The sequence below is a fragment of the Schistocerca nitens genome, chromosome 2 (genome assembly GCF_023898315.1).
Source record: "Schistocerca nitens isolate TAMUIC-IGC-003100 chromosome 2, iqSchNite1.1, whole genome shotgun sequence".
In the NCBI taxonomy this organism is placed as follows: Eukaryota; Metazoa; Arthropoda; class Insecta; order Orthoptera; family Acrididae; genus Schistocerca; species Schistocerca nitens.
This window is the reverse complement of record NC_064615.1, coordinates 242,407,608-242,429,928: the sequence shown is the minus strand read 5'-3', so window position 1 is coordinate 242,429,928 and position 22,321 is coordinate 242,407,608. Positions and strand designations below refer to the sequence as shown.

General features: G+C 41.9%; 1 protein-coding gene across 1 annotated transcript in view; it reads left to right on the top strand.

Annotated features, from left to right (window-relative positions):
• Positions 1-22,321, top strand: part of LOC126234948 (uncharacterized) — a 145,429-nt gene that overhangs the window by 104,640 nt on the left and 18,468 nt on the right. The window contains exons 4-6 of the mRNA XM_049943687.1: positions 546-608; positions 7,891-7,976; positions 12,522-12,675. Of these exons, the coding sequence (XP_049799644.1) occupies positions 546-608; positions 7,891-7,976; positions 12,522-12,675 (303 nt within the window). The remainder of the gene's footprint in view (positions 1-545; positions 609-7,890; positions 7,977-12,521; positions 12,676-22,321) is intronic.

The window sequence follows — 22,321 nt, the reverse complement described above, 5'->3', positions numbered from 1 at the left end:
AGGAAGGTCGTATGTACCTTCACACTTCAGCGTCGCAATTGGGGAAAACAACGGGATTCCAAAAGTGACTGTTTAGTTCTTTTGCACAGTGTATTTGGGATATCTAATTTTAGTTCAAAAACGAATCGTATTATTTCTCGAATATCAGCGTTGGAGTATGTTATATACCTAAATGTTGGGGTTCTTTAACAACTAAGAATGTGTCTGCAGCAAAGATATAATCTACTGTCATTATCGTTTGGGCAATACATAATACTCAGAGCAAAGCTTAAGTCAACAAACTTCAAGTTTTATATTACTAACCTAATTAACACCAGTTATTCAGTCCTCGGTTTATGAATCAGTAGACTAAAAATAAAATAGAAATTCATTTACTTTTGTACCAGAAGTTTCGACATTGTGTGATGATTGTATACTGTTAGCCATAGCGATCAGGAGTTTCTATGATTACATAAATATTGCAGTGTGTTTCATTGATGAACCTAGTGTATTATTACTATTTACAATTTGTGACAATTAAAAGAAAAAATTCTGTTTTGTTTCAGCACGCGAATCATCAGTTTACGACTGGGTCCCATGCATGAGCGGGAACATCAGTAAGAATGACTGTATGTATCTTCTGCAACAATAACTTATAATGTAATTACAGATTTCGGAAAACATATTGCTGGGCAAATACCTGGTATGCCTACACTGCCATAACAAGATTAATACATTATATCTTTGTGGTGGAAAGTCTTTAGAACAGCCATATTGGCATCCAGCTTGGTGTTGCTCTGCTTACATATGACTTAAACAGAAACATTTCATGTAAAATGAATTCAGGTGAAATAATCTCCCAGACTTCTCAATAAAACTATATCACAATAGTTCTCGGCCTGAGAGAGTGTAAATCTTCATACTAACTGACGTGTTAGACTCTATTTGAAGGGAACCTTCAGAAGACTAACATTTTCAGTGAAATAGTATACTGATATGGATTAGATTAAATTAGATAAGATATACTTTCCCTTCTAATTGATCCATAGTGAGGAGATCCTCTGGGATGTGGAACATGTCACATAAGAAGAATGTGCAATAAATATTTACAAAATAAGATACGCCAATGTACCTTCCAGAGTAAGCATACTTACGTTTCAAAGGATATAAAAATTATCACCGAATATTAGGTGTTTAGCACACTTATAAGCGTATGATAATTCTTAAGCTATTGCAGAAAATACAAAATAAACATTTTACAGCACTTATATACGACGATCTCATTGCCACAAAAGATTTTTACATATGTCAGACTGTACTCATTATTCACGTAATGCGACATTATTAATGAAATATAGACATCGAGTGGTTCTGTAAGAAATTCATAAATGGAGTAGAAGGAGTTGATCACCAATAAATCCTTTAGACTATTATCAAACGGAACTTCATTATTAGTTAAACTCTTTATGGCTGCTGGCGTGTTACTGAAAATGTATACTGATGAATAGTGGACACCTTTCTGAACCAAACTAAGTGACTTTAAATGTTGGTGAATATTATTATTTCTAATATTGATTACAAGAACTGAGCTATTGATCTGACAGAAAAATACATATTTTAGTGACCAGCTTCATTAAGGACTAAATATATTGGGAATCAATATTTTGTGTTCCCAGTTCCTTAAACAGCTCTGTTCAGGAAGTTATTCAGTTAACACCACAAATAATTCTTCTTGTACGTTTTTGTTCTCTGAATACAAGCTTGCCTTGCTGAATTATCTCAGAAAATAATCCCGTATGACATAATGGAACGAAAGCAAGCATATTACAGAAGCTTTTTTTAATTTCTATGTCACCTATGTCTGACAACGTTCATATAGCAAACAGAAATTTGTTTAGGCGCTTCTGTGGTTTTGTGGTATGCTCCTCCCAGTTAAGTTTATTATCACGCTATAATCCCAGGAGTGTAACACTGTCAAGTTCTTCTCTCTGCTTGTCATATTTTGAGTGTATATTCGCAGGAGACTTTTACAAGTTCTGAACTGCATATAGTATGGTTTTGAAGGTTTAGTGACAGAGAATTGGCTAAGAACCTTTTATTAATGTCCATGAAAATTTCATTAGCCGACCTTTCTAAGGCTGTGCTTGATTTACTATTTACTGCAATGTTTGTATCATTTGCAAGTAAAACAAATTTGGCATCTGGTAGTGTTACTGACGAAAGGTCATTAATATTCACAAGAAAACCTGAGGGCCCTAAGACGGGAACTTGGGGGACACGACATGTTATTAATTGCCAGTTGCATGATACCTCATAGCTGCACATGTCTCTTTCCTATTGACACCCTTTGTTTTGTATTAGATATGGAGGATTTGAACCATTTTGCAGCATTTCTGTTACACAGTAGTTTTCAGATCTGCACAAAAGAATACTGTGATTTACACAATGAAATGCCTTTGACAGAGCTCAAAATATACCAGTAGCCTGTAATTTACTAATGCAAGTACATTCTCACTGTATGTGTAGATAGCCTTCTCAATATTGTAAACTTCAGAAATCCTAATTGTGACTTAGGTAATATTTCAGTTGCGTTGAGATAGTTAAGACGACGACTGAATACTACCTTCCCTAAAATTTTTGAGAATGTGAGCAAAAGTGAAATTTGATTGAAGTTTGATGGTATTTCTTCATCTTCTTCCTTATACAAAGGCTTAAGTGCAGTATATTTCAACAGTTTAGGAAAGTTTTCATTGATAAAAAACTGGTTAAACAAATAATTTAAAATTTCATTAAAAACAGAGGAACACTGTTTAATAAACTTTGTTGATATATTATCATAGGCACAAGAATTTTTTTGATTTTAAGGATTTTGTGGTGGACTTTATTTCTACTGGTGTTGTGAGGGCCATGCTCATATCATTGTAGTTACTTGGTCTGATATATTCCATGTTAGCACCAACTGAACCCGACAACCCCATGTTTTCAGTAACAGTTAATATTTAACATGATAATCATCGTAAATGTATATAGGTGCATAAGCAAGTGCTGGTACTGTAATTTATTCGGAATGAAGTTTTATCAACAGCAAAACATAGTTTTACAGTTCTGTTTACCATGGAAACGCACACAGAAACCCTCAAATACATATTGACATTAAGGCCACATTGAAAGAAGAAATGTATGTTAATCTCTTCATAATTGTATGGATTTTATTTCTATTGTGTTATTCAAAGAGGCTTTGTTTTTTCAGTGCTGATTCGGAAAAACTAATAGAAAACACTCCAATAATTTGATATTTTTTGATATGCGATTTTTGTTACTTTCACTATCTTAAGAACGTTATGCAACTATCACCTTATTTCACATTTTGTATAAGTGTATTTTTTTTAATTCGAAGCAAAATATTGTAATAGATATTTATTAGAGAAATATAATTGATTTACCCTAACACTAAACGTTTTATTATTTTAGCATGTTTTTAAAGACAGTATTCTCACTATCGTAAATATAGGCTACAAATGTATTCAGACAGTATACTGTGGCAGAGACAGTGACTTGGACGCCTTTTGTGTTGGCAGCCCTGTAGTACAGGCGACTTTCTTTAAGAGCCGTCTGACTCTGCCATCACGGGACAAACTAATAACGTTACGAGGATAATAGTTGGGTTGCAAATATGTAAAAAATAATTTAAATTATGCGTAAGATACTGAGCGTTGTGATCTAAGGGGCAGACTACAAGACTCCTACCTTGGAGGTCCCAGGTTCAGTCCGAACTTGGAATGAAGCATTTTTCGTCGTTCCATTCTCTCCAGGATGGCCACAGCTCCTATCAGCCTGCTGTCAAGTGAGTACTGGGGATCCTTTTCTGGGGTAAAAGGCGGCCAGGGCACCACCCTCTTCCTCCTAGTCCCTCAGCGAACGAAAGCCTGCACTCCACCTGCAGTCAGGCCAAAAGTGTCCGGTTTACGGATTTAGCCCACAAAGAACTTTTTGAATTTTCGTAGGCCTACAGGATAAACACTTTTAATTTTACTACATTTTATTATAAAAAAAAACTCGCTTCTGGCTCTCGTTCAACACACAGAAGATGTCAAAACGGCACAATGAACACAGAAAACCTCAATGAAATTTACTTAAAGTAATGTGCATTAACAAAGAGAAGACGGTAGGCGTTGTTGCTACTTAGGGATTTAGCTCCAACGTCAGCTGGTGTCCAAATTCTTGGCAAGGGCTGCACGGAAGAAACTGGGTACTGAAATGGCACATAGTTTCCAGAGATGATAAAGTTCACAGTGACTCAGTCTCTGGAGATGACAATGTCCACAGTGAGACACAGAGACAAACGATGCTTTCCAGGAGGTCTAGGGTAAACTTAGAAAAGTACTATTTACTTTGTGACCTGTATTTTAATAGAAATAAGTTTCAGATAGCTTTCTCGATTGCTCCTAATATTTTTTCTGGCACATAAGCTGACTTTCTCCCTTTTGGATAATTATTTTTCAAGTGGAACCACAAAACTGTGACGAACAATTTAATTTTTGTTACGGGTGGGTTGGGCTCAAAGCAGGGGGAAAACTTGTCATAGTCTGCTATTTAGAGATGTTTTGGTTATTTCCGTGATCAGATCAAACCTTGGAGCTTGTATAGCTGTAAATCAGTTTACGCCCCGCTTAGGCACAGATTTTATTGCAACTTCGTTTTGTAAGTTATACGTTTCGATCTGGCGATGGCAGTACCTTAAACTTCATTATAAATAATACCAAATGATATAGACCGCTTCATTCACGAAAAAATCACAATGACTGCAGACTCACTCACGAAATCTATTTCCTTTTCTAAAAAAATGTGCAACTATTGGTAACAGTTAGCTGCTTTGGGAAAACACAGGCACCACAGACTGTTGTCTTAGTAACGTTTCAGTGGAAATGATTTGCCATTAACTACCTTGCCATGTGGCCAACCCGTGCTTATGTTCATGCAGATTGAAGTGGAAGGAATATATATATATATATATATATATATATATATATATATATATATATATATATATAACGGTGGAGAGAGAGAGAGAGAGAGAGAGAGAGAGAGATTGTAGCGCCATGTAGCAGATCGTTTTCTTTCCAGCGTCACGAAAGTAAGGTTAAAGTTATTATGATCGAAAAACTCAAAAAAATTTTCCCCTTCAGAAGCCCGAAATTCAGCTTATGTTCGTGGGAGGCAGTTTAGTGACTGGAAACTGTAGCTCTCCTTCTGTTGCTGTCGAATTTCGCACGATGGGACTTCTGTTAGGTCTCCTGAATAGACAAAATGTCACCAATCGAACAGCACAGGGCTACAGCAATCAAAAATATCGACGATGAGCTGCGTTGACTTGTTGTTGTTGTTATAGTTGATGTGTTCATAACGTACCTACATTATCTGGTATATGACAGACGTAAATGACCCGTGTACCTAATGTTTCTCAGGGAAAGACATCGATTCCGAAGATTTCTGATAACCGAAACAATGCAGATAATTATAACCTGATTGCTATGTGACAGATATTTGTCGAGCGCAACAACGATCGAAAAGGTAATTCTGTAACTGGTTAAATAAATAACTGTAACCAGCAACGGTTTTGAATTGATTGGCGAAACAGTATGAAATTAGATTGCAGATAATTAATTACAGTCGCCAGTCGAAAAATAAGCACAAGATATAATTGGTTAATGAGTGAACTGACAATGAAATTACGTAATGGTACGTGTAAAAGAAGTCAGTAGTGGGAAAAAATTGCACAAGCACGAGTTTAATTGTAAAGCCACGTACAACGTGAGCAGTATTAAACTCACTGGTAATGCTCTGAAATTACTTGCAACGATAAAAACCTGTAATTGTTACTGTTAACACGTCACGTGAGATGCACTGAATTACGTTACTCACTGTGATGCTATCTGTTGTCAGGTTCAGTGAAACAAATGCTCATCACAAATCACTGTTCCATAATAAATATGTCTCAGGAAAGTTCGTAGTGTCTTTGCTAACTAACAGCTAGCACTTCGGTGACGATAGTCTTACGAAAATCAACAACACAAGAGATATTTGCAAAGTAAATAACATAAAATTATAAAAATCACTTTAGTTGAAATAGTGTCAGCAGTTCGCTGTAAAATAACTTGTACTTTCTGTCTGGATGCGGTAGATTCGCTACACCGTAGAAGAACTTTAATTACTACTGCACCTTATTTTGTGAATTACCTGATGTAATTTAAATGCAAATGTAACTGTGTCTTTCTCGGTATTTATGGTGAATACCCTCAGCGGGTGACTCTGGTGTGCAATGTCCAGTCACTGAATAATTGGTGCGAATTTCCTTCATGGCACGTTAACTACCGAACGGTTCGTGAACGTTTTGGAAGATGATTTCATTCCCGTGATCCAAAGTGACCCTGATTGTTGCAAGACGGAGCTCAGCACCATCGAGGCAGGAGCATGTTTGATAGCCTGGAGGAGCACTTCGGGGACCGCATTGAGGCTCTAGTGTACTCAGAGGCCACTGGTATGGGCGTTGATTGGCGGCCATGTTCTCTGGATCTGAACACATGCGACTCCTTTTTGTGGAGTTGCATTAAAGACAAGTTGTACAGAAATAACACCAAAACCATTTCTAAACTGAAAACAGCTATTCAGTAGGTCGTCGACAGCATCGATGTTAGCGATGCTTCAGCGGTTCATGCAGAATTTCGCTATTCGTCTGCGCCACATCACACCCAATGATGGCACGCATATCGCATATGTCATAACCTAAACCCGAATAACTGTAGTGACGTTCACATGTTGAATAAAGTGGGTGCACGCTGTAGTTTGTAACTACTACAGGTTTTTTTCAGAGTTCAATGATTGTCACCCTGTATTAGGTGTTAATGTATTCCTCTTTCAGAAATTATTTTCTTGCTATTGCCCGTCTGCATTTTGTACCCCCTTTTGTTCTCCGGCTATCATCATTTATTTTGCTGGTCAAATACTAACTCATCTATTACTGTTTCATTGCCTAATCTAACTCGATCAGCATTTCATTTAATTCGATTACACTCAGTTGCCCTTCTTTTAGTCTTGCTGATGCTCACCTTATACGCATTTTCGTATTTTATAGACACTATCCGTTCCATTCAACCGTACTTTCAAATATTTAGCCGTTTCTGACAAAATACATCGTCGGGAAACTCAAAGTTTTGATATGTCCTGCAGGAACTTTAATTCCTTCTCCAAATTTCTCCTTGGTTTCCTACACTGCTTAACCACTGTAGAGATTGAATAACATCAGGGACAGGCTACAACCTTGTCTCACTCACTTCTGAACCACTGATTCCGTTTCATGTCCATAGACACTTAAAATTACTTTCTGATTTTTATACAAGTTGTGAATATCCTTTCAATCCCTGTCGTTCATCACTACCACCTTCAGAATTAGAGAGTGTAGACCAGCTTTGCTTAATCTACAAATGCTATGAACGGAGATTCCCCTTTGTTCAAACTATCTTCCAGAATAAGTTGTAGATTTAACATTGCCTAACGCGTTCCTACATTTCTCCCAAACCTAAACTGATCTTCGCTGAGGTCAGTTTCCACCAGTTTTTTTCTTCTGTAAGTAATTCGTGCCAATATTAGGTAACCAAGGCCTGTTAAACTGTATTCACATATGTCAGCACGTGCCTTCCTTGGAAATGGGATTATTACTTTTTTCTGAAGTCGGAGGATATTTCGCGTGCCTCGTGTCTTGAATGTTGACAAACTGCAGTCTTAAGAGCTGGAACGGTTTCTTTTTTAAAATTTCATTGATAGGCCATTGTTGCTCTCGCTGTTGCGGGAACATTGCTACGAAAAGCATTTCTTTGTAGTTCAATGATCAGTGATGAGTGACTTTTGTTGCAGTGATCATGCTATCCAGCATCATCCTGACCACGGTTGGAGCGCTGCTGGTCATCTTCAACATAGTGCTCATCCTGGGATCCTGCAACGTAAGTACACAAGTGGTTCACTAATGTTTCAGTTGTGCTGCAGAACAGAACTGGTACACATGCTTATACCATTAAGCGAGAATAGACATCTCGCCGTACCAGAAGCTGCATTTCAAGCCATCCTGTCACCCCGAGCCAATGAGAATTGCATGTTTGTGTGGTGGTGTTAGTATCGTATCACGTAGGATTTGTAGAGGAAACGCAGAACGTACAAAGAAGAGCAGCGCGTTTCGTTACGGGTTCGTTCATTAAGCAAGAAAGTGCCACGAAAAGACCCGAACAAGTCCAGTAGCGGACACAATGAGACTCGTTTCAATCACTGTGAAGTTTACTTTCAGAATTCCGAGACCATGCTCCCATAGGTGAATCAAACAACATTTTGCGTTCTCCGACATATATCTTGGCAAAGACCATGAGGGTAAAATCAGAAAGATTCGAACAAGCTTACCAACAGTCGTTCCTCCAGCGGCTCATTCGTGAATGGCAAGGAAAGAGGATAGTGGATCGGAAGGGGGGGGGGGGGAGTAGGGCGGTGTCCGGGGATGGGGGGAGTTGCTAGGCTACGGCTACATGAAGTACTATCTACCACACATGGCAAGGTAGCCGCCGAAGTACAGAAGTAAATGTAGAATTGTTACCCCTATGTTCAACTGCTCTCTCTTGTCAATGCTCTACGTGTAAAGATACAATGGATCTTCTTTTTTTTTTTATCACTTCATCAGACGAACTTAATATTGTAAAACCTTATGAAAATGAAGTACGATCGTCTTCCTAGTAAAATCAACGTGATACCATGACACATAAATCTTTGTAAAGAGGTACGCTATTATTTTCTAAGTTCATGATATGTCTTTGGTAATCTGATGGTCTTCTACGAGGGTTGAATGAAAAGTAATGCCTCCACCTTAGTTACTTGGGTTTGGATGGGAATATTTTAATAAATCAAACGCAGAAATAAACCTTAGAATGTGGTCTTTAATTACCAATATTCACTTTTCCACATAATCACCCACAGTTGTATACATTTCTGCCAACGATGAACAAGTTTCCTGAAGACGTCACCATAGAAGTCGACACTCCGTTTCTGCAACCATAGTCTCACAGTCCTGTCAACGTCTTCATCAGAAGCGTAATGATGTCCCCGCAGATCGTCTTTTATCGGGAACAGATGTAAGTTGCTAAATCTGGGCTGTATGGAGGATGCCGTAGCATGGTGAGATTCTCTGAAGTTCTGCTGTGGGGGCACGTGAAGTGCGTGGTTTGGCATTGTCATGCCGCAGGCAAACATTTCTCTTTTCCTTTAGATGTCTTCTTATCCGTCGTCTGAGTTCGCAGCGTTGTGATGTAACGCTCTGAATTTATTGTTGTTCCACGATCAAGGAAATCAACATGGATAACACCACCTGCGTCCCAAAACACTGTGGCCATGATTTTTCCAGCTGAGGGCTGCGTCTTAAATTTATTTCTCTGGGGCGAGTCTTTGTGTCGATATTCCACAGACTGACGTTTCGACTCCGGGTCGTAATGGTGTGCTCACGTTTCGTCTCCTGTCACAATTGGAGGAAGGCGTCATCTTCATTCTCGTAACGCGAGAGGAATTGCTGGCAAATGTCAAGTCTGTGTGCTTTCATTTCAGGAGTCAGCATCCGGGGTACCCATCATGCACAGATTTTCCGATAGCCAAGCAAAGCAATAATGTGACCCACATGTTCCTGTGAAATGCCGATTGTGCTTGCAATTTCTCTCTGAGTAATACGACGATCGTCCTGACTCAATCTGTCAATATTTTTCTTGTGTAATTCGCTGGTTGCTGTCACAGGACGTCCAACGCTTTGTTTATCACGCAGGTCAGATGTTCCCGCCTCAACATCTTTAAACTTACTCGCCTAACGACGCACAGTACTCACATCAACACAGTCACCATAAACTGCTTTCATTCTCTGATCAATATCCTTGGAGTGACACCTTGTGCTGTCATTAGAATTAAATGACTGCACGTTTCTTAAATCGCATTGACCGACCGTCTGAGCAGGGTTCTATATTTAACACTGTAACAACACAACCGTTCAATGCTAAAGCTTCCCTCCAATTGGAGCTGTAGAGAAGAGAGTACGGAACAAGCCAGTACCTGCCGCATATCAATGCTGCCAACTGCTGAAGAGTTACGAAGGTGGAGGCATTACTTTTCAGTCAACCCTCTATGTTCCAAAGATATGCTCATCATTTCGCAGCCGAAATTGCTGTACCATACTGGACAGGTAACCTGAGTTTATAGTGATATGGTGGGCTCAGTTGTTCAACAGTGTTCATCCCGCTGTAAATAAAGTCTGTTACAATGATTATATTTTCATTCAGTTTACACGTATTAACTCCTTGTCTCGTTCGAAGCAACGCCCTTTTCTAACAACAACATGGTCGGCTGGTGTTTCCACGTTTTCATGCCGCCCTGGAAAGTTCTTTTGGAAGTTCCTTCTATATCGATGACCACTTCTTAATCTAATAAATAGTTTTGAAACGTTCAGCACTGATATTAATTTTAGAATTATGGCACCTGGTCTTACGGTTGTGACGACCGAGGAAGGAGAATCAAATGATTTTTTTGGTACAGAACTCGTAAATTGACAAAGATAAGAGGAGAATTAATACCAGAACTGTGGTGATTTTTCTTGAAATTCCTCGTGTGTCTGTTTCGGAATTCTTGATAATAACGGTTTGTACCAAAGAAAATCATTAAGTTGGACATTTGAGGCATTAAGACTAGAATTGTTCACCTCAGAAGGGGACATTAATTTACTGTTTCTTTAAGAGAGCATTACCTACCAGATGTAGAAGTAGGAAACCGGAATTTCTCTAGCCGTCAGTGTATGGCCCGTGAGACCGTGTCTGCAGCGACATCTGCTTCCTGTAACGGTTGACTACGAATATCAACACACAATAACCTGAGTTCCATACATCGGTATCTGTTTCAAACACTTAAACATCTAGAGTTTTGTGCCTACGAACAACGATTTATGGATAGCATTGGTTTTCTGTTATAATTTGAAGAAAACTGCTACAGCATCGCATCGAATGCTTGTCGAAGCTTTCGGCAAACATGCTCTGGAGACAACAGTGTATTTCGAGTGGTTCAAAAAACTTAATTGGTTAATTTGACGTGAGAAACGACTAGCGCGGGAAACCACCGAGAAAGTTCTAAGACAACGAGATGCAAGCTTTATTGGATGAAGATAATTCTGAAAATCAACAGGAACAGGCGCAGGCGCAACAATTGAATGTGTCGCAGAAAGCCTTTTCTCTTCGGTTGAATGCTATAGGAAAGATGCAGAAAGTTGGAAAAATGGGTTCCGCATGAACTGAATGAAAGACAGCAAGCAAATCAAAACACCACTTGTGAAATGCTGCTCCCCAGACACAAAAGAAAGTCGTTTCTCCGTCGAATAGTGAAAGATGACGAAAAACTAATACGTTTTGAGAATCCTAAGCGTCGTAATTCATCGATGAATCCAGGCAAACCATCGAAATCCACTGCGAGACCAAATCGCTTTGGAAGGAAGACAGTGTTCTGTGCTTGATGGGGATCAGGAATGTCATCTAACATGAGTTGCTAAAACGTGGTGAAACCGTTAACACTGATCGCTACCAACAGCAAATGATAGCAAACAGTCTTGTTGGAAGAACATCTGCAACTCAGCATTATAGCAGAGGTTTGAAATACCGCTTCAGTTGTAAATTACTTTATTTTCATACGACCGGTTTCGGACGGTTATAAGCCCATCCTCAGGTGTCGTAGCTGTGCTACCAGGTGCGGTGTACTCCCTGTTCTGCGCTCATAGGCAGCACACTGCAGCTGGTACAAGCGGTGCTCGAGGACCACAGCACAGCTACGACACCTGAGGATGGGCTTATAACAGTCCGAAACCGGTCGTGTTACAGTAAATGATATAAATCGAGCATTACGTGAAAAACGACCGCAATGTGGAAAAAGGCAACGTAGTCATATTGCTGCATTATAACGCCCCCTCACACACAGCAAAACGGTTCAGAGAAACGATCGAGGCTCTCAGTTGGGCAATACTAAGACATGTGGCTTACTCTCCAGATTTGGCTAGGTCCGATTATCATCTATTTGCAAGAGGGGGAGACGCTCTCGCTGAACAACGCTTCAATTCGTATGAAATTTTACGAAAATGGCTTGCCGACTGGTTCACTTCAAAAGAACTACTGCTTTCTTGGCGTGGCATTCATAGCCTGCCGGAGAGTTAAGACTAATGTTAAATAGCAATAGAGATTATTTTGATTAAAGTATTGTTTATCAGTTTCAAACAGACATGTAACTATTGCAACCAAATTCAGGTTTCATACTTCTACACCTGGTAGTTTAAGTTATCTGATTTTCGAAGTATCCTACTTTTTACTGTTCTACCTTGACACTATAATTTTAGATTTGAACAAACTCCTTAAATTACATTATCGTGTCACAAATGGGCGCTATTGTTGAGACGTACTGGTGGACTCTCATATGGCCATCACGTCGTGTTGTTACAGGAGCGTCGAGCGGCGCTGCTGTGCTGGCTGGTGGTGGACTACTGCTGGCTGGCCGTGGTGCTGGTGGCCCACAGTGGCGCCGCCACACTAGCCTTCCTCTCCAGCTGCTCGGGCACCGGCTTCGTCATCGCCGTCGTCGCCATTCCAGCCCTCAGTAAGTAAAATTACTCCACCACTGGACAAAGCTAACTTGCACCGCTGTACCCACACAGCTGGAAAAAAATGCAGTAGCCTCAGGGACAAGGCCATTTTATTGAAGAGTGAGGTGACAGGTGTCTCATCATTATAGGAGTACATGATAACAAATTTAGATCAAATAGATCACAAATGTCTGAGAAAAGGGTGTCCGCACAGTCGTATTATTACACAGTGTCCCTCTCTAGGGGCAACCCAGGCGAGTACTCTTGCAAACAGACGATCAGAAAGGTGCTGAATGGCATCCTGTGATACCGTACCAAGCATCTTACGCCTTTTGTTGCAATTCATAAATGGTTCTGGACGCCCCTGGAGAACGAATAAATCACCGAAATGCGTTCAATTATCAACATATCTGGTGATCTTGTTGGCCAGGGTAGTAATTCTGCACCACAAAGAGTGCGTAGCGTCATAGTAGCCGTATGCAGACATGCACTCGTGCACTGTCCTGCTGAAAAAGCACTTAATGTCCATGTCGAAGAAATGGCAGCAGCACAGAAATGACAGTCCTGTGCAATGTAGCGGGCAGTTCATCTGGCAGAAACACCAAATGTGACCGCGTGTCGTAACTGTGTAACTGATGCTCCCCCCCCCCCTTCCACAGCTATGAAGCCCAGGCAAGGACCCGTCTCCCGTAGGCGAGTGTGCTCTGGAATAGGCAGCTCACCAAGCTCACCAGTCTTCACCATACAAGTGTAAGTCCATCACTTGCATATAGAAACAACCTACCCCCGTCACTGAAGAGAACAGTATGACATTGCACTCTCCAGTCAACTCTTTTACAACACCAGAGTAGCCATGATTGAAGATGCCAAGGTATCAGCGGTACCCTGGTCAAACTCACGCGTGTTCTTACCCTGCTGCAAGCACAGTTCCCAGTGCTCCCTGATCACGCAGCAGGTACAACATGTAGCCTTACAGGGTGTTTCAAAAAGGGGCTTACAACTTTAAAATTCATATAAATTTATAGAAAGAAGATATAGAGCTGGATTTAGTGTTATTTTGTAGGGAAACACACGAACTGTTTTTACCTTAAACTAAAGATGTTGTATGTCTTCCGCTGGTTATCCTGCACACATTCCATCGGAAGTCAGTTTCTTCCAAAACTCGCTGTAGCATTGCAGGTGTAGCTTGCTCAGTGGTGGCGTAAATTCTTGCTCTAAGTTCAGGTAGAGAAGCCGGCACAGGAAGTACAAACACGATATCTTTGAGGAATCCCCGTTAAAAAAGAAATACTGATGTCAGCTCTGAGGAACGTGGGGGCAATGCAATTGGCGCAAGACGGCCAACCAATCGACCTGGAAAGTGGTCACTAAGGATATCCCGGACGTCGGCCATTTACTGGGACGGTGCATCATCTTCCATGAAGTAAACATTTCGTCTTTGGTCATCCTCATCGATGTTATCAAAATTGTTGTAACATAACCAGGCACACTATCCCGTTGATGGCTCTCTCACGGAGGAAAATGGGGCGTACTCTTGCTCAATCCACAAAAAACGTTCAGTCTAGGGCTATCACGAACTTGTAACATTTGATGTGGATTTTCACTGCCCCAAATTCTAAAGGTACATATGTTAACCTTGCTACTTAGTGAAAAGTCGACTCGTCAGAAAAGATGAATTTGTCCAAGAAATGTTCATCCTCATGAAATCGATTAAACATATCCATACAGAAGTTCTTGCGAACAATCTTATCAGTGTCTTTTATTGCTTGTACTGTCGTCAATCTGTACAGTTTCAAATGCAAACGGCTTCTCAACGTACGCCAAACAGATTTATGTGGGATTTGCAGATCGCAAGATGCACACCGTGTCGATTTCGTAGGGCTGTCTACAAAACGTTGTTTCACTCGTCACTCTCTCACTCAACGACGTCGTCAGATGAGCTTGGACGATCACATGATTCCTATGTCGTACCAAGCACCCTCTTTCTACAAAACATTTATACCACTCATAAACTGTAGGCCTTCTAGGAGGATCTTTACCGTACTTGATAGGGAAATTACGCTGAACTGTTGTCGCCGACTTCGATTCTTCAAACCAAAACACACAGCTAGCACGCTCTAGCACAGTGAAGGCAGCCATCTTTAAGCAACTGCCGCTCGCGCTCCTTACCGTGCGGTTCGGCACTAGCGAACTATGCGAGACAAAACTTGATGTAATCCCGTGCAATTGACACTACAGTCACCTCTGTAGGTACCATGAATTAATTTATATGAATTTTCAAACTTTTGGAAAGTCCTTTTTGAAACACCCTGTATTTCATCCCTGGATAATGTTGGTCGGCCACCGCTGTTGGCACAATGAATCGATCTTGACGTGAGTGTGTAATACGCCCTTACACAACCTAGTCTACAGGTGTGGGACTGCTCGACAGATCACAACTGAAAGCACCAACACGCCACCGACACATGTCTAGCATCGATCTGGCAACCCGACACCCACAATGCGACGCCTCTTAAATACATCTACACATCTACATCTACGTCATTGCTCTGCTATTCACAATAAAGTGTCTGGAATAGGGTTCAATGGACCACCTTCAATCTATCTCTGTAACGCGGGAAAAACGAGCACTCAAAGTTTTCTGGTTCAAATGGTTCAAATGGCTCTGAGCACTATGGGACTCAACTGCTGAGGTCATTAGTCCCCTAGAACTTAGAACTAGTTAAACCTAACTAACCTAAGGACATCACAAACATCCATGCCCGAGGCAGGATTCGAACCTGCGACCGTAGCGGTCTTGCGGTTCCAGACTGCAGCGCCTTTAACCGCACGGCCACTTCGGCCGGCAAAGTTTTCTGTGCGAGTCCTCATATCTCTTATCTTATCTTGATGATCATTTCTCCCAATGTAGGTGGGTGCGAACAGAATGTTTCCTCAATCGGAGGAGAAAACTGGTGATCGAAAATTCATGAGAAAATCCTGTCGTAACGAAAAATTCATTTGTTTTAATGATTGCCACTCCAATGTCTGTGCCACTGTCTCCCCTATTTCGCGATAGTACAAAACGAGCGGTCCTTTTTTTAACTTTTTGGACGTCATCCGTCAGTCTCACCTGATGCGGATCCCACCACACCGCACAGCAGTACTCCAGAATAGGGCCGACAAGCGTGCTGTAAGCAGTCTCTTTGGTAAACCTGTTACACCTTCTAAGTGTTCTGCCAATGAATCGCAGTCTTTGGTTTGCTGTACCCACAACATTATCTAAGTGATGATCCAATTTAGGTTATTTGTAATGGTAATCCCTAATTATTTAGTTGAATTTACAGCTTCCAGTTTTGTGTGACTTACCGCGTTATCGAAATTTAGCGCATTTCTTTTAGCAGTGAAGTGAATAACTTCACATTTCTCTTTATTCAGGGTCAATTTCCACTTTTCGCACCAAACAGATGTCTTATCTAAATCATTTTTCAATTCGTTTTTGTTATCTGATGCCTTTACAAGATGGTAAATGAAAGCATCATCTGCAAACAATCTAAGAGGGCTACTCAGATTGTCTCGTGTGTCGTTAATACAGATAATGAAATGTAGAGGGCCAATAACAATTCCTTGGGTGATGCTGCATATTACTTTTGTTTTACTCGATGACTTCCCGTCTATTACTACGAACTGTGACCTTTCTGACAGGAAATCAAGAATCCAGTCGCACAACTGAGGCGACAGGCAAGCAGTTTGGTTAGAAGATGCTTGTGAGGAACGGTCTCGAAAGCCTTCTGGAAATCTAAGAATACGGCATCAATTTGACATCCCCTGTCGATAACACTCATTACTTCATGAGTATAAAGAGCTGTTTGCCTTTCACAAGAAGGATATTCCCTGAATCCTTGCTATGTGTCAATAAATCGTTTACTTCGAGGTAATTCATAATGTTGTTCAAGGTAATTCATAGCTGAAGGTAATCAACAGGCTTACGTACACTTCTATGGGGCATGGGTAAACCCTAGAATGAATACTGCAAACACTGCTCGCCTCTGATTTCAGCTTAGTTACTGCTTATACAGTCAAAACAGAGTGCATATACAGGCTTCCAGAGCGCCATAGGCCGGCTACTGTGACAGAGCGCTTCTAGGCGCTTCAGTCTGTAACCGCGCTGCTGCTACAGTCGCAGATTCGAATCCTGCCTCGGGCATGGATGTGTGTGACGCCTCTCCGCTGCAGAGTGAAAATCTCATTCTGGAAGGTTTAAGTAGTTCTACGTTCTAGGGGGACTGATGACCTCACATGTTAAGTCCCATAGTCCTCAGAGCCATTTGATTTTTTTAGAGCGCCATATTATCGCCGATGACCGTGACAAATTAATCACTAACACTTCAGCCTCTCAGTATGCACGTATTGTACCCCACTGCTACTGAACACTGTTCTTGAGTAACAGCGTGTTTGTTGAGGCAGAGTAACATCCGGCGCGGAAATTAGCCAGACTACATTCATCAAGTATTTGATAATGAGACAACTTAGTGACTTCCAAAACACTTTACAAGTAATTCCAAACCGTTTAGAAACGTTTCTCGCTGACACCTCTGCACAAAACAACAAGTAAACGATAGGATAAAGTTCATCGCTTAACACATTTTCGCTGTTCATGAAGTAAATCTTCAACATCAGGCGTGATGTAATAATTTATTAATTATTTACTAAGAAAATGTAAAGTAATGTGGCATGAATGTGCGGGACACCCCGAGAGGGAGAGTTCGGCCGCCAAGTCAGAGAGGGTTTTTTTCCGCGCGCACGGTTGCCTCTTTCACTCTGATACGTGTGAGCTGTCGTATGTGTAGTTTTAGAATGGAGGTGCATGTAATGGATGCACGTATAGTGTGTTGTTATTCCTGTCGTACGGGGAGTGATGAGAGAAACGAAAGGGTGGAATCCAGTGGCAACACATAATCTACACCATCAACAGTGTTAGATGCCCTCACTCCATGGAACACTGCACAGAGGCCTGGAATTTAGTCTGGAACACTGGCGCAAAGACTGTTGATCAGGAGCTTTACGCCAGGGCTTCACAACATACGTGCTCGCGGAGCAAGCTGTGAGCAGCAAGGCGCGAGCACGAAGCAGCGCGAGCACGCTACCCCCACTACCAGACCAGAGCGGAGAGTGGGGAGAGTCACGTGGGGTACACAAAAGCTGCCGCCAGTCAATGTAAATCCGCGGCCACCTGCAGGGATATCACTCACGAATTGTTACTGCGACAAATGAAACAAATAAAGGAGAATGTACACGTGCCACATAATTTTATTAGCTTAGTGTATGCCTCTACCATCTGTAGACACTGAAACTTAAGAATTCCACGACAATCCTATATTTTTAACACTTTCTTCAACACTACTTAAAATATCACCTCCGGTTGTACTGTTCTTCATGGCTACTACATCGAGGAGCTCCTCCCTCACCTGAAGATCTCTGTTAACACCTCTAATAAATATGGCAAGCTGCGCTGTTCCAGTGATTCCAACACTTTCGTCCAGAGCTAGAGAATACGCCATAAAATCTTAACATATATTTGCAAGCTGGCTCTGGACGTCGTCTGCCATGTCCTGTATGCGACGCATAATGGTCATGTTAGATAATGGCACAATCCGAAACTGTTCAACTTGAGATGGACACAAATGTTCCGCTGCAACTACCAAACATTCTTTTATTAAATCGCCATCAGTTAAGGGGCGCAGGGATTTTGCTAAAAGCAAAGCAATTTTGTAACACACTCTGAGAGCTGCCTCAGTTGATTTTTCTTCGTCGTCCAGATCTTCTTCGGATAGCTTCCTTTTAAGTTTAATAACTTCCTGTGCACGATCTGCTCAATCACATTTTCCACGTCCGTAGTCTTTCGCGTGGTACGATATATAATGTCGCTGCAAATTAAACTTCGTAAAAGAATTCAGCGTTTTGTGACATACTAAACATTTTGCAACACCATCTTTTTCAGTAAACAGATACAATTCCTCCCAATGGGGGTTGAACTGCGAAAGCATGGTTGGGGTTACACAACGGCGACTTCACATGATTCTTAACCAGCGAAGTGACTGTTAAGAGCCGATCGCAGTACTTTAAACGTTACACAGTCGGCGCGAATTCAATAGGCACGCTGCGGCCCTATTCAAACGTGCGCGCGCATTTCCCCTCCCTCCCCTCCCTCCGTACACCGCTTCCTTGCAGCTGCTCGCGAGCACGTCCCTGAGCACACGCGAGTACTCGCGCTCAAAACCGGCCAGTTGTTAAGCCCTGCTTTACGCCAACACTACCTCTCCTCTGCTTGCTGGCGAAATACGGGTACCAAAAGTTTAATCAACCTCCAGAATTACCCCCGGTCGGGTAGGGAGGAGATTGGGGAGGCGGTAGTTGGAGGGGGTTTCTGCTGTAATTCTGATGCTGCGCAAAAATTAGGCGAGTAAGAAGGAAAAGTTCAAGAGTATATTTCGTTCAGAGGCCCGCGAGGTTTTATTCAGTCGCCCACCTTTATAAGGAGGCTTTCCTTTCTCGAGTAAGCTGGCACTTCCTTTTGAAAACTGTGAGTATTGTAACTTGAAAGTGTCATTCGACTGTAGGCGATCATGGGCGCGTGCAGAGATATTTTTGGTTATTGATGACCAGAGAACGAAGGAAGAAAGTGAAATTCAACACCCCTCATACAGCATGCTCCTCACGAATAGCACCAAGGGGGCCAATGAACTTTACGTTCTCGTTCGACTTACCGACCACAATCAAGAACATTATCATATGCTTCGTGGTACACTGTGTTTAGGTTACGAATTTGGCCCATGGCTTTGTCTCGGTCTGGTGACCGCGACCAGCGCGCCGCCACCTCTCCTCACCATGTCAGCCAGATACTGGCTGTGAAAGTTACTGCCGCCGCGAAGATTCAAACCTGCTACTTCCAAATGAAGTGCTACTGTAGCAGCGTACGTTGCGTTGATTACAAAGGTGGACATCACCAACACTGGAATTGTATCCTGACACGCCTACGTAATAAGAAATTTGCCAGTAGATACACGACAGGCGGAAGGCCGGTATAAACGGATGCGGGAAGTACTGTGCTGTCAGTAGAGAAACAGTAACAGCAGAGCAGGTCGGTCAGGAGAGCTCCCTGATATCGAACGAAGACTTGTCAACGTACGTCACTTGAGTAAACGATCCATCAGGGACATTTCAAATCTGCCCACGTCCACTGTTGGTGAAGTGAAAAAGCGAAGAGGCAACCTCACTTAAGCGAAGACCAGGCAGAACTGACGGACAGGAGTCTTCGAGCCTTGCGGAGTGTGGCTGTAAGAAGTCGCATAAAATCGGCGGGATGAATCAGTCGTGAGTTCCAAAGTTTTATTGGCAGTCCAGTTAGCACAGTGACTGTGCGTGCGAACGTAGAAAAAAAAGTTCAAATGTGTATCAAATCTTATGGGACTTAACTGCTAAGGTCATCAGTCCCTAAGTTTACACACTACTTACCCTAAATTATCCTAAGGACACACACACCCATGCCCGAGGGAGTACTCGAACCTCCGCAGGGACCAGCCGCACAGTCCTTGACTGCAGCGCCTGAGACCGCTCGGCTAATCCCGCGCGGCTGCGAACCTAGAAAGAATGGGGTAAAGTGGTCCAACAGCTCCTGATAACGCACACATTTCTGTCGTCCTTGCTAAGCGAGGTTTGAGATGATGTAGAGAGTGACGCAATTTTAGCGTGTATGACTGGAAAAACAGATTCGGATTGAGAACACGCAATTTTGGAAATTTGTGGTAAGGTCTTATGGGACCAAACTGCTGAGGTCATCGGTTCCTAAGCTTACACGCTACTTAATCTATCTTAAATTAACTTACGCTAAGGACGACACACACACACACATGCCCGAGGGAGGACTCGAACCTCCGACGGGGGGAGCCGTACGGACCACGACGAGATGCCTCTGATCGCGCGGCTACCGCGCGCAGCAATCACGCAATACCCTGTGCCAAATCAGTGGAAAGATTTTCTTGGAGAACTTACCTGCCATCATGCGTAGTACCAGCAATGAAGTAAGTATGAGCTTGTGTTACGGTGTGGGAGTGTTTTCATTGTTAGGGTGTGATCCCTTAATCGGGCTTAAGAAACCGCTGCATGCGAAGGGCTATTGTTTTACAGCATTTTGTGCTTCTTACAAGATAGGAACAATTCGAAGGCGATGACCGTATCAGCATGGCAGTGCACCCTGTCATAAAGCAGCATGCATGAGGTAATGGATAGTGGGCGATAATATTCATCAAATTGACTGATCTGCCCGGAATCCCTCTCTCAGCCCTGCGGATGACCTTTGCGATGAGTTAGAACGTCGTCTTTGCTGCAGAGCGCAGCGTCCACGATCACTGCCTTCTCTTGTTTTGGCTCTTGAAGAAGATTGGCTGCCATTCTTCCACAGACATTTAAAGGGTCTTCAGCGGAGTTAAAGCCTTGACGATGGAGATCTGTGTACACACCCCATATCAGTGTCAACTAATAGGTGCAGGATAGTTTTCATCAGGTAGTGTAGAGGAGTATGTTCTCTGAGAACACTACTGCATCAGTAATTGTAATTATGTCAAAAAGGAGATGACTTTTGTGACAGTATTATTTATTTATTTATTTATTTATTTTTGGTTGAAGTGCATGACTGAGAGGCTGTGTTCTCTACCATGCGAACTGGCCCATGTCCATGAGTCACCGGAGCTACATTTCTAGACGTTAAACAAAGCCTTTTTTCTCAGTAATTAATGAATTTGATGAAGATCGGGAAAACTGTCGAAACGATTACGAATTAAGTGGCCTCGACGCTTATGTTTTTCTATACAGTTATTTATGACATTTCGATTTTTATGACAGTAACACTTTTTTCTGTAATTGCTCGGAAGCAATAACTTTTCCCCTGTTACGAAGAAAGACACTAATTTCTTACTCTTATACCGTTCCTGCCTGCTCCTGTAGCGTTTTTTATCTGTTCTCGAGACCAAAATTAATTACAGTTAAACAAATTGTCATTGTCTTACATGAGAAAATCCTTTTATCTCTCCAAACACAAATGTAGTTTACGCAGAATTTACTGTTATTTATCCGCACTTATCATTCCCATGAGTCCAAAAGGTACGAGTGAATTTCAATTTCTTCTCTGCTTCTCTACACTTCTACTCTGTAAGCTTTGGTGTTAAGCGTTGTCGCTGCCTAGACTCCAACTAGACGGCAGACTACTGTTGCTCCCGCGCCGCCACTTACAGCTGAGTTCGATTCCTGACAATGCACTTCGATGCTCCTTTGTCATTCGGAACCAGCACTGGTATTCCGTAAAACGCAACTTCTCCCTGCGTTCACAGTACTGGTGGACGTTATGGCCGACGAGATCTTAATAGATTTGAAACCTCCGGCCCTGTTTGCGATTTTTGACACCTTTGTTACGACAGACTCCTTAATTATACTGTCGCAGAAATTTAGCATTTGCATTGCGATACTGGCCTCATCGTATTTCATGTTCTGATTATATTCGAGGCAGTGCTCGGCGACATTTAATTTGGTTGGTTGTTTTAGTCGGGTGTATCGTTGATGCTCCTTATATCTCTTCTCCCACGTAAGCCATTTGCTATGCATTTCACGGCATATCGGTGCGGGATC